The following is an 18,324-nucleotide window of genomic DNA, read 5'->3' as shown; positions in this document are numbered from 1 at the left end:
TGTGCTGCTGCGGTGTGTAGGGGAGGTAGAGGGAAGAATAAAAATTACAAATGCAAGGTAACAAATGTAAGAAAGCTTTTAAACGTAGCCAAAACAAGTACTATATGTTGGAAGATTGAACTACTGTATGGTAGAATGGGTGTACATCTGATAGTTGGCTGACAAGCCTTGACCAGACAGCAAATGTGAAGGATATAGAATAATGACAGTAAAAGGGGAGGGGGGTTATGTATATGTAAAAATTGAAACCTGCACAGTGGGAAGAAATCTATGAAACTTATGACAATGTATAGTCCTTATGGGTAGATATATAAACCAGTACAGCAATGATTGGGGTTTGTTATAATCCATAGAGACTACTGTACTGAAGTTCAATTATTATCACAAATTGGAAAAGCAGTAAAGAAAAATGTGGTCTTTCTAATAGGTGACTAACTATCCAGATATAACCTGAGAAAATATAACAAATTGTTCTAGCAAAGGAACGGGGTGAAGCCAGGACGGCAAACACAATGATCATCTTCAGAGTAAGGTAACGTAATTAGTGGTGTATAACACAGTTCTTGTATTGGAATCGGTAACAGCTAGATCCCCTTCCGCAGATGTAGAGGAATCGGGGCTGGGGCAGGGGAAGATGATGTGTTATGGGGGCTTCTGGGCTTAGGATTGTGATGAGAGGCTGAATTTGAGGAAGGTGATGAGTACTGAGAATGGCTGGCTGCAGACACCATCCCACCTATCCCTGAGGCATCCACGTCACTGTCATCAAGAAGACCTTGCAAGAGACTGCAGACAAGAAATACAGCCTGTATCATCAGTGACAGAGAGATAGTGTGGCAAGTCATAGTGTATTTTAACTTTATTTAAAGGCTGGCATATCTTTCGGTTAACATTCTCATGCTTCACATATGACACATGCAGTGTAGGAATGTGGGGTGGTGGCGAGAAGGTGGGGCCCCCAGAGACCTCAGTGTACTGGGCCCCGAGATTTCTGTTGCCGGCCCTGATCAGGGATTCCCTCTTACCATCAGTAACTGCCTGCTGACACCACCCACTGCACAGTGGGTGGGTACGTTGCTGCCACCACTAAAATCCCATCATCGGCGTTTGGAACTGCTTACGTACACCCAGTCTTTTAACACCGACACCAGGAACCAAAAAAAAAAAAACCACGACTCTGCCCCTTAGCTCTAGGGGTTCAGCATACAGATGTTTCACAGCAGTACAATCCTTCTTGATGTGCAAAAAGACCCACACAATCCAGGCTTGCAGGCCTTGTACATATAGTCAGAGCATATAATACAGCATGGTGAAATCCTCCCACAGTTGGTTTTGTATACCAATCTGACCATATATCCCAATTGTAATTACAACTCACATCCCACACGAACTGGTAATTTACTTCCATCATTATATATTTTGACTTTGTGTGATAAATGCATCGGCAGGGGGGGGGGGGGGAGATTTCTACTGGTGACTACTACTGGGGGCACTGCATTAGGGGGGACCTCTACTTGGGGGGGGGGGGGACACGACTATAAAGGGCAATGCATAGGGGAGTCCATTACTGGGGACACTGAATAGGGAGGACCACTACAGGGGGCACTGCATGAGGGGGACTACTGGGGGTACTGTATAAGGAGGACCACTACTGGAGGCCTGCATAAGGAGGACCACTACTGGGGCAATGCATAGGGGGGACTGTATAAGGTTCACTGCATTGAGGTGCATATGGAATGGAAAGGAATGTTCAGAGTGACGAGACAGTGGGTGTGTGTTATGTTTAAGTGACCACGCCCATTTTTCGAAGCGCACTGATGGCGCGCGCACATTAGGGGGGGGGTAATTTCCTGGTTCCTCCATTGGCAAGCAGCACACGGCAGCTACCGACTCCATGCGCTCGTGGTTTGCCCTCAACATATTTACCCTTGCTGTCAAATGACACCGCACAGGAGATGTCACTTTGGCATTTTGAGACGGTCTCGTCCAGGTAGCCTGGAGCTTGTCTTGGTGTGTGGGTACCAAAATCAGCACTTTCTGCCCTACTTCAAAGATCCTGGCACGTGCACCGTGGTCATACCAAGTTTTCTGCTTGGCCTGCACTTTCACAACATTCGCTTGCACAAGCCCCATGAGATTCTCTAACCGATCTCTGAGCTTCAACAAATACTCCACCATGGATGAATCTGTGGTGGACTCCTGCAGAACCTCCTGTTATGCAAGCAGGTGGTGTGGCAGATATCGCTCCCAATACCCCCCCTCTGAAGTCACAAATACCCGTAGCATCTGCTTCAGAGTTCCGCTAAACCTCTTGTACAGTCCATTAATTTGGAGGTTAAGGGGGCAGTACGTAAGTGCCTCACTCCGCACCTTGCCCAGAGGCATGACATCAGATCACTCATGAAAAGCGTCCCTTGATCAGTTAGGACCTCACTGGGGAACCCTACTCTGCTAAATATACCTAGCAGCCCATCAGCTACCTTTTCCGCAGTGATGGCAGACAGAGCTACAGCCTCTGGATGCTGGGTAGCATAATCCACAACGGTGAGGATGTATCTCTTCTCCCGATCTACTGGGCACAGGTAGTGGACCCATTATGTCCAAGCCCACTCGTTGGAAAGGTTCCCCGACTATTGGCAAGGACCTGAGGGAAGCCCACGCATTGGGGCGTCGAAGTTGCACATCACAGGACTTACAGTAGATCCAATCATCACCCGACATGTAGGGCCAGAAAATGTTCTGTGTCAGGTGCTTCAGTGTTCAGTCCCTGTCCTGGTGTCCAGCCAAAGAGATATCTTACACCACAGACCTCAGTGGAACTCGACAGCTCCTGGAACCACCAGTTGAATTTGCTCCGTAATTGGCCTATCCCTTTCTTCTACTTTGCCTACCCAGTACACTAACCCTTTCCACCAGGTCACACTCCCTCCCCCCATCCCAGAAAGGCCAGCTTGGCGCCTCATGCCTTTCAGGAATGGGTCAGAGAGCTGAGCCTCCCTTAACTCCTGCCTGCGGCCCTCGCCACTTTCTAAGTTGGAAAACTCTACAGGGGGGTCTAGGGTGGGATTACTAGGGTCATTCTGGTCAGAGAGTGAAAGGGAGGTCAGTGTGGTCACTCAAACTCACCACCGGAGTTGGCAAACCACTAGGAACAGGAGCATCATTGGGCACTCCCACAGGATCCAACAAGCCAGAACCAACATCCTTTGCATTGCTAGGGGATGTAGGCATACCAGATTCAAAAGGCATGCTGGGTAGATATGAAGATATAGTCGCTGTGGTCTTTTCTTCTGGGCTGGTTGATGCCGTGGTTGGCAGTTGCCTGGCCGCTGTGGTCTTTTCCTTTGGGCTGGGCTGTGTTGGAATAGATGAGGACTGTAGTTGGGCCGCTTGACTCCGGGTTAAGGCAGTATCGATTCCACCACCAAGAATACTCCCCACGACTACATCAGTTGGGAGGCCATCCATGATGGCAACATCTCTCAACTCTTGGCCAGCTCTCCAGTCCAGGTCAACTCTCGACATAGGTACCTCTTGCTCCAGTTCATCTGCCATGGTCAACTTGGCAGTTCGATCCTGCAGTACAGCAGCAGGGTCAATAATGTGGGGGCTCACTACAGTCTCCCCAGAGTCTCTCAGGCCTTCTCCCTGCAGGGTCCCCACTTGGACCAGCTGCAGATGCCACCACATATTTTGTGGTGGCCTCTTGACCATGCAGGTGACTATCTCTGCGGAGTCTGCCTGCTGCTCGCCACACTCCATAGGACTGACTGGAGTGGAAACAGTCTCTGTGGGCTCACCTCCCCAGGTTAGGCAAGCAATATCTGTGACCGGATTACTTCACTCACCACCCAATTACAGATTAGTTTTGATCCCCACTGGATCTTGGGGTATCAGGGATTCCCTCTTACTGTCAGTAACTGTTACGGACTCCATGCACTGCACAGTGGGCGGGTACGTTGCTGCCAAACTCCTACCATCGGCGAGGGTTATTCCCTACAGTGCTGTGGCAGCCATTTTAGCCACGTGGGCCAGGTCTCCGGCCATAGGATCCATGTACTAAGCCTTGGAGGAGGTAAAGTACCAAACAATCAGCTCCTGTCACTTTACAGGCTGTGTTTGAAAAAGGACAGTTAAGAGTTGACTGGAGTAGCTATGCTGAATGTGTTCACATTCCATCAATGGGTTGGAACAGGGTTATGGTGTGCGAGGGAAAGAAGAATGCATTACAGGGGAGGGTGGTCACACCAAATATTGATTTGATTTAGATTCCTCTTCTGTTCATTCACTTAGCATTTTGTTAATTGACAAAAATAAACTATTAAACACTTCCATTTCTTAAATCATTCTTACTTTGCAGCATTTTTCCACACCTGCTTAAAACTTTTCCACAGTACATGTATGTATGTATGTATGTATATATATATATATATATATATATTTTTTTTTTTTTTTAGATAAATAAGGGCACACTATTAGGTGCTTGTCCTTCACTTGCATCTCTAGTCACAAATCATTACTTGGGATAGAAGAATGTACCGTATATACTCGAGTATAAGTCGACCCGAATATAAGCTGAGGTACACCTCATTTTACCCCAAAAAACTGGGAAAACTTATTAAGCCTAGGGTGGGAAATGCAGCAGCTGGCAGTGCCTCCAGTAGCAATCCCCCCTGGTAGTGCCCCTAGAAGTAATCCCCCCCTGGTAGTGCCCCTAGAAGTAATCCCCCCCTGGTAGTGCCCCCAGAAGTAATCCTCCCTGCTAGTGCCCCCAGTAGTCCTAATAAAAATAAAAAACAACACTTACCTGAAACCCCGCTCCTGGTCCCGCCGCTGTTATCAGCTCCTCCGGCCGCTTTGCATGGGAGAGACGTCATTACTCATGACGTCTCTCCCATTACCCACTGCGGGAGCCAGAAGATGGCTCCCCGCAGTGGGAGCAGCAGCAGCCGATGAGAGTCTGACAGACTCTCAGCGGCTGCTGATTACAACAAACACATAGCTGCCGTTGCCGGCGGCTGTGTGTTTGGCAGTGTGTAGTGCTGACCGAACTCCGTCCGGTCAGCGCTACACAGGCGGTGCAGCTGTGTCACAGAGACAGAGTCTGCACCGTGGCCCGCATGGTACGCTACTCAGCTGCGTACCATGTGGGCATCACTCGTGTATAAGCCTAGGGGGTGCTTTTTCAGCACAAAAAATGTGCTGAAAATCTCGGCTTATACTTGAGTATATACGGTAATCCTGCTTGACATGACAGAGAAGCCATCCCAAAAAAATATTTCATACCATTTGTTATTATAAAAAATTAATGTGTCGATTGTTTTTGAGGGTTGTTCACATTGAGCAAGAGTCTGCAGTTTCAGGTTGCTAATAGAGAGAAACCACAGGATTTGCATTTGTTATTATTAGCAGTGCCCAAAGAATGCAGGCTTACTAGCGGGACAACATGGCAAAACAGGTGCATGTACCCTGCACAAGCTTTACTCTTCCTGGCAAGTTATTTCAACGTAAACAAGTACAAAACTGGTATCATAAAAGAGCCAGTAAGAGCAAATAAAAAAGTGTTCATAAACTTTTTAAAGTTATAATATCCCGTTTTTCTGTCTCTCACAAATTCAGGGAATGCTTGCACAATAATCTTTTGGCCTCCATTTGAAAATGTTTCCTAAGCTGCAATCCAAAAGTGTGATTACTGCAAGAAAATACACACTAGAATCAACTTATAAAGAAACTTTGCAACCAGAACAAACCATTTATATTTAGCAAAGTATCAAGGAAAGCTTCTTATCATATATTTCAAAATCTGTATAACTAAGATTTGAGTATTTTATTTACAAATAGAATACTAGCTTATTTAATGCAGGATTTGCAATTCTTTGGTGTTTGTATACAAGTACCATAATTATCACATTTATATCCTATGACAGATAGCAGATTGTCACTCCTTCATACAAAAAAGGAAACTACTTACCTGATTTATTACATAAATGCCATAGTCAAGTTGCTGTCTCTGTAAGATGGGGTGTAGGTAATGTAACCAAAACTTCAGATGTTCATCACGATTTCTGAATGGTATAATATAGGCTACTTTCTGCAATGCTATGCAGTTCTTGGGCTTGTACCGACCACCTTCACTTACGTCGGGGTTGGTCTTCCTATCTTCTTCCAGGTCAACCGCTATGGAAAACTCAACTCTTAGAGGACCAACTGAAATGCAAGACCACATATTTATATATGTATGTCACTCAAATTAAGTGTGTTCAAAAACACAAACAAAAACAAACTTAAAAAGGTAAATAAATTGATATCTAGTGGGGTATTGATCACAGCTTGCAGAGAGACAAAATTGTGAGACTTAAAGTATTACCCAATCAGCTTCTAACTTACATTTTAAAGGCTGTGGTTGAAAAAATGTCAGGTGCTGATTGGTTGGTACTTTATCTCTCACAATTGTATCTCTCCCCAAGCTTTTATAAATACCCTCCTTAGTATGTAGTGAAAAAAAATATTATGTTGCCATTTCAAAAATTAAATGATTAGTTTATAAATTTAGTTTAGATTACAAATATAAATTTTAATTAATCTTTTTAGCAAAAACTTTTGTAATCCCTTAGCAACAAATGGAGATTTATACCTAAAAGACCAGACCACTTTTCACATTTACAGTTATTAGTGCTGTGTTTTTATTATTATTTTTAAAAAAATTTTTAAATGGTGATGGGTGTTTATGTTTAGGAAAAATAAGTTCAGTAACTGTGGCTGGAGTTACTGGGGGTAGAGCTATAGAAATATATATATATATATATATATATATATATATATATATATATATATATATATATATATATATATATATATATATATATATAGTATTTAGAAGAGAAGGCACTCAAAAGGGACTTTAAAATAACACTTATATTATGGAAAAAACATTTTGTTCCAGGACATTGCATCACAGTTAATGTGAGGTTCAGGAACAGAGTTCCTGCTGAAAAATTAATTAAGAGTGTGGTCAGGTTTTTTTTTTGGATTATATTGCATTTTAAGTATACATTTTGTAATTGATACTCCTCTATAATTTGATAAAGCTAAACATTGATACACAACACATGGTCAATTTGAATTAAAAAATACAAAGTCTAAAGTGAGTTCATATATTACAGTGCAATGGGGCTAAAGTTATTAAAATAATAAATCTTTAATGATACTACAGTATTTAAAATAGTAAATTATTCAGTGGGTAAATAATAATGTATATATTTAAATAATATAAATATTTAATATTTTACTAAGTTTCTTAGCCCAATGTGCATTGCAATATATGAACTCACTTTTTGCAGTTGTATAAAAAGGGATTAGTGGTAAATTTATTTCTATAATATAAGATAGTTTCTAAAATATTACATATACATTTTGGGAGAGGGCATACACTATAATAATTCAACTATTGAGATTTTTGGGATTTAAATATTTAGTGTGGGATTTTTTTTTTCTCCTCTCTGTTCAAACACACAAGCAGAGACTGAAAGCTTCATTGATGACAAAACTGCGGATAGATTAATAACCAAAGGAAAAGTCTGCTGGACTACTAACAAGTGCACCCAACTTGCTCTCTGCTAAGTTACAATAGCACAAGCAGTACTCTACAGAGAGCATGTATCACAGAGAACCTACTCAAATACAGTATAAGTGCAGATATAGGGCTCTTTTCATGTACATTATGAAATGGCAACTGGAAAATAACACACACACACACAAATATATATATATATATATATATCTCATCATATTGATGAGCTATGAAGTAATGTTTTGACACAAGGGGGCAAAGCGTGGAGGAGCAATAAACTTCTAACTGCTGCATAAATAGACACCATAGACACTGACTGGCAACAGTAAAAAGCAGAATACAGGCTGAAAAGCATCATAGAACCTGGACGTAGGATGCCATATACAAGACAGGGTCACAGTTCAAAAGGAAAGTTAACTTTCTGAGTGACAGTTCATTCTTAGATCTTTCGGGAGAGGGCTCCTGACAAATGATTTATAAAATCCTTCCAAGGATTATTTATTTCTGCCTGAAGTTCAAACTATGCTGAATTGTAGGAAGAGTCATAATGTTACCTAGAATGACTTCCCAGCTGTTGTGACTATCTGCTTCACTCCTCACTTATGTTACCAGACAGATATTATTAAAGAACAAAAAAAAGCTTATGTGCATTTAATACTGTACTGTGAGTGGTAATAACATGGTTAATGCATCTCCGAGAGAACCTTGGACAGGAATGACCTCACATGTGTTGACGTGTTTGTGCATAATCTCTGTGGCATAACATGCTCAAAAGTGTTCAGAGCATTAGCAGCTAATTATTAAAATAGTTTGGGATGAACAGAAAGAAATGTCAGGTATTTCAATAGGGTTTAAAAGAAGGATGCCAGAAACCAATGGGGGTGGCCAGACCTGTGGGGAGTAAGGCGCGAAGGACTGAAGTACATCTGTAGCTTATAGACCATATACAAAGTGTTTCATTGAGATCATTAGATCCCAGTGATTATCTTGAATATTAGTAAATCCCACAGACAGACTAGGGGTTACAGGGCATTGCTTAACTTGCAATTTGATCCCTTCCCTTACGAATATGATCTTTAAATTTATTAAGCACCACACAGTGCAGTATAGGGTAAACATAGAACACAGTAAAAGAGTATCAGAACATATACAATACACAATGGGAGACCATAGCATAAATACAAAACATGAATATTACAACAAGACTGAGTATGGCAAACAGGGGCAAGGGTAGGGAAACACACTGAAGTTAGGTGGAGCATACAGTGGGGAGTTGCAGGTGGGAATCGATTCAGTACTCCATGATCCAGGCACCTGACCCTAACCGTCCCTTCTAGTGCCTAACCGTTGGGGTAAGTGCCTGACCCTAACCCTCCGGTAAGTGCCTAACCCACACAAACAAAAAAAATCATGTGTCGACCATTTTTGTGTTGACCATTTTCATGTTGACCTCTTGACCCTTACGATCATTTCGACCTGTCGACCATTTGTACTGGTTGATCTTCTTACAGGTCGACCTTTAGTCCCTGTCGACCTATTGACTGTCTAACATCTGGTGTCTATCTTGACATTGTTGACCTTTTTACTATCTAGCTATAGTCCGAAACCAGATTCTAAAGGGAAGGGGCAGACAGACAGGGGTGGCACAGAAGGGGTAGACAGTGAGCTTGGGGGAATTAGGGTGAGAGTAGTAGGGCATTGATAAAGTGGGTCTTAAAGGTTTGTAGAGAGGTGGAGAGGCCAATAGGGAGAGAATTCCAGAGGTAGGGAGCAGCATGGGCAAAATCTTGGAGGTGGAATTGGGAGGAAATAATTAGTTGGTAGTAGAGGTAGTGTTCATTTGTGAAGCGAAGAGGACAGGCTGGAGAGTGAAGGGAGATAAGGTCAGAGATGTAAATGGGAGAGAATTGGGTGAGTGCTTTGTAAGAGAGTGGGAGAAGCTTGAATTGGGGTTCTGAAGGGGAGCCAATGTAGGGCTTGTAGGAGAGGGGAGGTAGAAGTAGTATGTTTGGAAAGTATGTAATGTATGTAATGCTGCCAGGCCGCAGCATTAAAGACATATTGGAGTGGAGAGAGTTGGGAGTCAGGGAGTCCAGATAGGAGAAGGTTACAGTAGTCCAATCTGGAAATGATCAATGAGTGAATGAGTGTCTTAGTAGCATCCAGGATGAGAAAGGGCCTGATATTGGAAATATTTTTGAGATGAAAACGGCAGAACTGACAAAAAGGTACTGAATGTGTGGTTTGAAGGAGACGGAGGAGTCAAGGATAAATCCAAGACAGCGCATTTGGGGGCTAGAGGAGCTGGTTGTGCTGATCAATAGATAATGAAATTGTGGGGGGTGAGGTTATGCGGGAGGGAAGATGATCAGTTCAGTCTTAGACATGTTAACTTTAAGAAAGTGCTGGGACATCCAGGAAGGGATAGCAGAGTGACAGTTGGAGATACGAGTAAGGAGAGAGGGGGAGAGGTCAGGAGAGGAAAGGTAGATCTCAGTGTCATCAGTATAGATACAGTATCATAATGCAGGTCAAAAGAGCCGATGAGCTCACCTAAGGAGGACATATAGAGGGTGAATAGGAGTGGTCGAAGAACAGAACCTTGGGGGACACCCAGGGCCATTGAGAGCCTGGCCGAGCCCGGGTAATGGAGGGGGTGTGGCCTAATTGTGGGAGGCGTGGCCACACCCCCTTGAGTAAAAAAAGAAGAAGCAATAATCAGTTTTTCAGCACCGCGTAGCGGCGCTGTGCTCCGGGGAGGGGGGCGCTGTAAGCCCCCCAGCCCGGTGCTAACCAGGGGGGGCGCAGTAAGTGTGATCGCTCCCCCCCACAGCCATAGGAGACTGCTCCGGCTGCTGCAGCAGCCGCGAGCAGTCTCACGCAGCAGCCCAGCACAAGCTGTGTGCTGAGCTGCTGTGAGGGAGGGGGGGGGGGGGAAGCCACGCCGCACCAGGGGCCCTCTGGCAAGCCCGGGCAAACTGTACCCGCTTCCCCCCCTCTCGGCGCCCATGGGGACACCTACTGTTAGTGGAGGTGTAATCATGAGAGGAGACAGAAGGAATGGTCAGAGAGATATGAGCACAGCCAGGAGAGGGCAATGTCACATAGACCAAGGGAGTGAAGGATTTGAAGGAGGAAAGTGTGGTCCACAGTGACAAAAGTAGTAGGGAGGCCAAGGAGAATGAGCAGAGAATAGTGGCCCTTGGATTTGGCAGCAAGGATGTCATTGCTGACTTTCATGAGGGCAGTTTTAGTAGAGTGGAGAGGATGGAAGACAGACTGAAATGGGTCAAGCAGGAAGTGGGAGGAGAGAGACGGATATAACAGTAACGTGCAGTGAGGTCAAAGGCTGGGGAGGCACACATGATGAAAACACAGTTTTTAGATCAAAACTCTGGAGCATGACAGGGAGTATGATAGGGGAGGCTCAGTCTCCCATATATACCCTGACTGCATGTCCCTGGGATATACAGATTGCCCTCTTCACTGTGTCATTTTTCTAGTGTTTCAGTAGCATAGAACAATACAAAAAAAAATGGCATTTCTTGAAAACACACAACAGCATAAGATACATTTCACCTAACATCCCCTCCAAAAAAATAAAAAGTCAAATAGAGCATACACACGGTCAGCTTTGTCAGATCTGTCAGATGAATGATTGAACGATTTGAATGATTTTACCAAAGATTTGAACGATTTTTGACTGCATTAAAATGAATGGAATCGTCGAAGTCTGACTGCAAACACATCAGATATCGTTATCTGACCATCGGGAACGCGCATCGTTCAAATCGTTCATCTGACAGATATGTCACATTTTCCTTCAGGTATGAACGATTGAACGATTTTTTAAATTGTTATCGTTCAGATCTGAAGAAAAATCTGACCGTGTATATGCACCAAAACAGTAAAACGTTGTGTGCAAGAACTGAACTCAGATCTAGAGCCATGTACAAACTTATCAAATGTGTGTTTTACTGCTTTTAAAAAGTACACCTTCATTAATATTTGGTGCAAAAAAGCGTACACAACAGGCCCAAAAGGGACCAAATAAGAAAGGGAAGAAAATACTGCAGGTAACAGGTTTGGCATCTGGACACTTGCAGGGGTGCCTCAGGTTGGTGGTCCAGCACCAAATCAAATTATTTATGGTCAATGTGATGTAAATATGTGGACAAACAGAAGCGCAAACCTGTCCCCACCACATAACTGACCCTAAGGATGACAGCACAATTTACTTCACTTTACTACAGTTTTTTCTGAATAACAAACTTTTAGCTTAGGGATGCCATGAATACAATGCTGATACTCTTGGGCGCTGTGATTCAAAACATTTTGGGAACCACTGCTTTAGGTATATAAAGCAGTGGTGGGGTGGGGGGGGGGGGGGACAGGTATATGCATATTCTTTAGGTTTGCTTTTATATGCATGCTTTTAATTTGGAATTTACAAAAAGCACAATGTTGCCTCTCTCCTCTAACCACACTAAGCATGCAGGTGTACAAAAAAAGTGGGCCCCGCCTTCTTATTCTCTGCCGATGGAAAGCTTTAAGAACATGAATAAATGCTCTGTTAAAAGTGAGGACAGGTGTTTTTCAACAAAGCCTTGTAGAACTACAAAAGAATTCAATAGTCCATTGCCCTACAATGACTAAAAAGCAGATCATTTACACATAGAGCAAGCACAATAAAGCTGGCCATATATAGACACTTTTGGCAAATAAAATAAGACTAACATTAATATATGAAGATTATGATTTGCCAGCTTAGCAGCAATTTCTCCTTGTGTTGGTGTGCTGCAATGCATGGATCATGTATGCGGGTAGTCAAACAAGACAGAGATATGATTACACTGTGTGCAGAGTGACTGGATATGTCCATGTATGGCTAAGCTGGAGAGATGAAAACTTTTTTCATGAACCACCACAATTATTTATTTGAACACAAACAAGACACTATTACACATCAAAACACATTAATACATACAAGCCAGAGCTAGTTGTTGTTGGGGGATGTAGGCACAATCCCGGCAAATGGGATGCTGGAGCTTAAAATACAGAGGCCGGAATCCCACCACCGACATCCTGAAGGTAAGTAGTGGGGGGCAGGGAGGGTTAGTGGTTAGGCACTAGGTACGGCGGGTTAGGGTTAGGCACTAGGGTGGTAGGTTAGGTTCAGGGTGCAGGGAGGGAGGGAGGGTTAGGGATAGGGTTAGGATACCTACTGACAGGTGTCGGTATCCTAATCCTGTCAGAATGCCAGTGTCGGGAATCTGAGCACCAGCATCCCGTACTCAACACGTTCTTGGTTAAAGGCCATTACCAATTCCTGTATCTTAGAGGAAATACACCCCCACAAAACGGACATACTGTAGAAAAGAGAGAGGAACATACTATATTGTCTTCCCTTCAATGGGGCCCATTCAACTGTGCAAGAGTTTGGAAGCGTAAAATCGCACACATTGTGACTAACTTTCATTAAGCACCGCTCCAGCATTTCTCATAATTCCATTGTAAACGGCCATCTGCAATGATCGCGGCGATCTAGCGTGATAATTCTACAGTGGGAGAAGTGCATCTAAGTGGTAAGTTCACCCTGAACTTCCCCCCAAAAAAATGGCAAACAAGATAGCAGAACAGCATTCGAGGCGGTTAGAGGCTATAATCAAAGTATTGGGTATACCTAAAAGGGGTGAAATTGCTGATTTTTATGATCGAGAAATGAGAGACAGCAAGTGTTTGTCAACAAATTAAATTATTTCCAGTATTTTGGGGTACAGAAACATGTCTGTATAGTGATTTTTCAGTATTTTTAAGTTTGTAAAATATTGGAAAAATACTTCTAGCTCCCATCCCCAAAGTCAGAAATCACCATCAATACAATAACTCAAATTACCTGTCCCCCATCATTTACACCTCCACCTACCCTGTCCCCCATCATTTACACCTCCACCTACCCTGTCCCCCATCATTTACACCTCCACCTACCCTGTCCCCCATCATTTACACCTCCACCTACCCTGTCCCCCATCATTTACACCTCCACCTACCCTGTCCCACATCATTTACACCTCCACCTACCCTGTCCCACATCATTTACACCTCCACCTACCTGTCCCACATCATTTACACCTCCACCTACCTGTCCCACATCATTTACACCTCCACCTACCTGTCCCACATCATTTACACCTCCACCTACCCTGTCCCACATCATTTACACCTCCACCTACCTGTCCCACATCATTTACACCTCCACCTACCTGTCTCACATCATTTACACCTCCACCTACCTGTCCCACATCATTTACACCTCCACCTACCTGTCCCACATCATTTACACCTCCACCTACCTGTCCCACATCATTTACACCTCCACCTACCTGTCCCTCATCTTTTACACCTCCACATACATGTCTCACATCATTTAACCCATGTATAAGCTTTTTAGAGAAAACTACCTGAAAACTGATATGTCTTTATTGGCCAAATACCAAATACTTTATTGGACAAATTTAAACCCCTTAAAGTGCATGATTACTCATTGGGAAGGGCGTACCAGATTCTGCACTGTCTCTCAAGAAAATTTCCCCACCGTTTCCCTTGCTCAAGAGGGTGCAAGCAAAAATAAAATGCGATTTTGCGCTGACGAAATGATTTTTACCCACAATTTTATTTTTCACGGCCAAATTCCTGTCACATCGCGCTGATTTAAATTGGTCCCTATCTTGTTCACAAGATAATTCAGTAGGTTCTAATTGTACAACACAATATTTCACTTGCGCTACTTAGGCGTCTGATATAAAAATTTCAAAAAAATGATTTACATGATCATACCAATCCATTCGATATCACAATACAGATTAATGTGATCTCTAAAACCAAAACAATTCACATAGTATGTTTTAAATGTATAACTGTAAATTCATATATCAGACTGCAAACATTTTTCACATAATCGCCTCATTAGCTATAACAAAAAGGAAAAATTAAACATTTTAAAGAATTAATGATACTTTCCCTCAAAAGGCAGGCTGGAAAAAGTGTTTGTAATAACATGGAAATAGTTAATCAGATGGCAATTGTGTAACAAGCACATAGCCTAGATAATGTCACTTTTCTGTACTCATTAATATGTTGCAAGGTCAATGGACTGTTGTGAAAGCAGCAGAGGCATGCAGTTGTATGATCCACAAACATACATATAGTACTAGCAGGGCTATTTTTCTGGAAAATAGGTTCAGAAACTGTGGGTGGAGCTATAGAGAAACTACTATATATTTATATTTTATCTATATTATATATACATATATAGTACTTAGAAAAGAAGGCACTCAAAAGAGACTTTAAAAATCTAACATCTTATGGAAAATACATTTTGGCCCAGGGCATTACGTCCTAGTTAATGAAAGGTCTATGGTTAATGAGTTCCTGCTTGCTCCTGCTCAAAAATAGCACTGCATACAAGCATTATTACATTTTTGCCTCTCAGGACAAAATGTAGAGTTTTTTTTATAAAGTTTTTTATTAAGTGCAACATCTCATTTCTTGACTTAAAACAACTTCTGACAGTAGCCAAAATACATACCTATTACATACTGTAACTCATAATACCCGCATAAGCACATATAACCCTAATCTGTACGCAATCCGATGGATTGCGTACATCTCCGATGGTGGAAGGACTGCGCATGACCCGTTCAGCGTATGTGAGGCTTACTCAGATGGCTGCAACCAACCAATAGTCGTGAGGGTGATCAGATGCAGTGTCTTCGGACACAGCACTCGACCAGCTGGTGGAGTCTGCAGATGCCTCATTAGCACATTTTAGCATCGCTGCTGTGTCCAAAGAGTGATGCTTACAGCACTCAGCTCTGAAGCAGGGCCAAAATCGCTAATAGTGTACTAAAGGGCCTGATTCAGGTTGGATCACACAGCTGTGTTTGCACGCACTCGCTAGCTGCGAAAATATATGCAATTGCACGGCAACCGCAGCACTATACCAAGACGCCCATCACTGTATAAAGCCTGCCTACTTCTCATGACATACATCCGCAAGTCAGCAAAAACATCGAAACCATTTGCACAGTTGTGGCTGACCTGACCCAACCTCACAAACTGCTAAACTTCCTGTCGCCATCTAGCCAGCGTGTACAATCCCAGGGGCTTCATTATGCACACCCCTGTAACAGCATTCAAATGCAAAAGGCACGCCGGCGTTCCTTCAACCACCTCCAAACGGTCAGTTCATGTCAATCACTCTGTGAAGATTCTGAGTGTTCACTGCGATCACTTCCTGATCGCAACGGCCGCTTCACGCACTGCGATCCATATGCAGAATGCAAACATTGGCCGGATGCGTGCAAATGCAGCCGTGCGATTTGTGCTGAATCAGGCCCTAAATACTTAGGATTAGCATTTTAATAGTCACATGGTGCAGCTAAGTTGTAAAGTCTGTGTTGTGCCAAATGAGGCTACAGTATTTGACGCAATTTGAGGATAGGTGTAAGAGGACACATCTTTTCTCAGTGCCGTTGTTAATATTAGACACAGTGACTAGCTTTTGCCTTATGCTTCCTTGATAATCTCTGTCTCTGTGGCTATCCAGCTGAACTACAAGTCAATACATTCCGACTAAGGCCCGTATTCAATTTGAAGCGGCGTTTTCGCCACTGCTGGCGAAATCCCCTTTTCGCCTACATAGCCAGTTTGGAGGCGAAAACTTTTCACGCGCGTGCCGGCTATATCCCCGTATTCAATTTGAAAGTAGGCGAAATCAGGAACCGGCGAAACTTGGATCGGCAAAAAAAAGGGGAATTTTCGGGAAATAATTGTAGGACCCTCCTAAAGATGTCCAGACCAGGGGGCTCACTATGGGTGAGCCCCCGTTTTTGCCTACAATAGAAAGTCGGGTTTTTAAATAGCCACGGTTTTTTTCCCCAACATTGAAGAAGTGATGCAGAAGAGCACTTAGCTTTTTTTTTTTTTTTTTAAGTGGTCCCATCAAATTTGGGGTACATGAAAATAGGTACTAGCATTTTTTTTTAAATCCTGCAAAAATGCACCTGCTGCCGCTATTTGAAACCCCGACTTCCTTCAGGAGATAAAAATGGGGGCACCCATAGTGATCCCCTATGTCTACACATCTTTAGCGGGGTCCCTGTTATATTTCCTGAAAATTCCCGTTGTGTTTTACATGTAAAAAAACAGATTAAAAGTAAAAAAAAAAAAAAAAGACATAGTGTCCCCCGCCCCCAAAAGCCAAACCCACCCCAGGCTTGCCAGCCAGTCCTGGTTTCTAAAAATACGGGGGAACAAAATGTGTAGGGTTCCACCGTATTTTAGAGACCAACACCAGGCTACAGGGACCAGTGCTGGTTTTAAATATAGGGGGAAAATAAAAATGTGGGGACCCCCCTATATTTGAGACCAGCACCAGACCCAACAGACTGGGGTGTAATGCCACAGCCCAGGGACCCAATCACCGGAGCTCCAGGTCCAAAGCACAAGTCGGTCAGCGCAGGTCGGTGTTCTCGGGGGAGCCGGGGACCCCCCAAAGAAGGGCCCCCCCCCGAGCACCACAGGCTTATGCTGAAGCCCGGGGATCTTCCCCATACCCCTGGGGCGGTGGGCATGGGGGTACTGGGGGGGGGGGCAAATAATGTAAAACTATTTAATTTTACAGTGGAACTACAAGTGCCAGCATGCCGCCCATTTTGCACTTGTGGATCAACAAGTGCCAGCAGACATGCGGCACCTGTAACTTCACTGTAAAATAATTAGTTAAATAAAGACAAAACACACACACTGTGATTAGTATAACTTTATTACACACACCTACCCATTCACACATACTTACCTATACCAGATGTTTCTGTCCCCTTGTTCAGTAGAATATCATTAATGACTAGCCCTGCAAACAAAAAAAACCTATATCCTGGTGCTGGTCTCCGCAGTAATCCATGAACTTGACAAAACAAAAAAACAGGATCTGTATGTGTATTGCCACACATACAGATCCCTCCTGAATGCCAGCTGACAGGACTGCAGGGAGCTTGCACGTCCCTTCAGCCAATCAGCGGCCACCCTGATTGTAGAGCGGCCGCTGATTGGCTCTGGCTACTGACAGTTCCCACGTGGGAATTGTCAGGTGGGAACTGTCAGTAGCCAGAGCCAGTCAGCGCGGCCGCTGATTAGCTGACGGGGCGTGCAAGCTCCGTGCAGTCCCGTCAGCTGGCATTCGGGAGGGATCTGTATGTGTGGCAACACACATACAGATCCTGGGTACGTGGATCGTGAACTCGTTTTTTTGTTTTGCCAAGTTCGTGGATTACTGCGGAGACCAGCGCCAGGATATAGGAGAGTATGTTTTTTTGCTTGCAGGGCCAGTCATTAAGGATATTCTACTGGACAAGGGGACACAAACAACTGGTACAAGTGCAAAATGGCAGGCATGCTGGCACTTGTAGTTCCACTGTAAAATACAATAGTCTTACATTATTTGGCCCCCCCCATTACTCCCATACCCACTGCCCCAGGGGTATGGGGAAGAGCCCCGGGCTTCAGTGTAAGCCTGTGGTGCTCGCGAGGAAGGGGGGGGAGAAGACCCTTCTTTGGGGGGTCCCCGACTCCCCCGAGATCACCGGCTTGCGCTGACCGACTTGGGGTGCTAATGCTTTGGACCTGGAGCCCCGGTGATTGGGTCTCCGGGCTGTGGCATTACACCCCAGTCGGTTGGGTCTGGTGCTGGTCTT

General features: G+C 43.9%; 1 protein-coding gene across 1 annotated transcript in view; it reads right to left on the bottom strand.

Moving 5' to 3' along the window:
• The window catches only part of B4GALT1 (beta-1,4-galactosyltransferase 1), a 72,336-nt gene that overhangs the window by 40,401 nt on the left and 13,611 nt on the right, over positions 1–18,324 (bottom strand). Inside the window, exon 2 of the mRNA XM_088448377.1 lies at positions 5,972–6,207. Coding sequence (XP_088304503.1) covers positions 5,972–6,207 — 236 coding nt within the window. The remainder of the gene's footprint in view (positions 1–5,971; positions 6,208–18,324) is intronic.

This window comes from Taudactylus pleione, unplaced genomic scaffold, assembly GCF_031769625.1.
Source record: "Taudactylus pleione unplaced genomic scaffold, aTauple2 ptg000454l, whole genome shotgun sequence".
NCBI lineage: Eukaryota > Metazoa > Chordata > Amphibia > Anura > Myobatrachidae > Taudactylus > Taudactylus pleione.
This window is presented reverse-complemented; position numbering and strand designations above follow the sequence as displayed.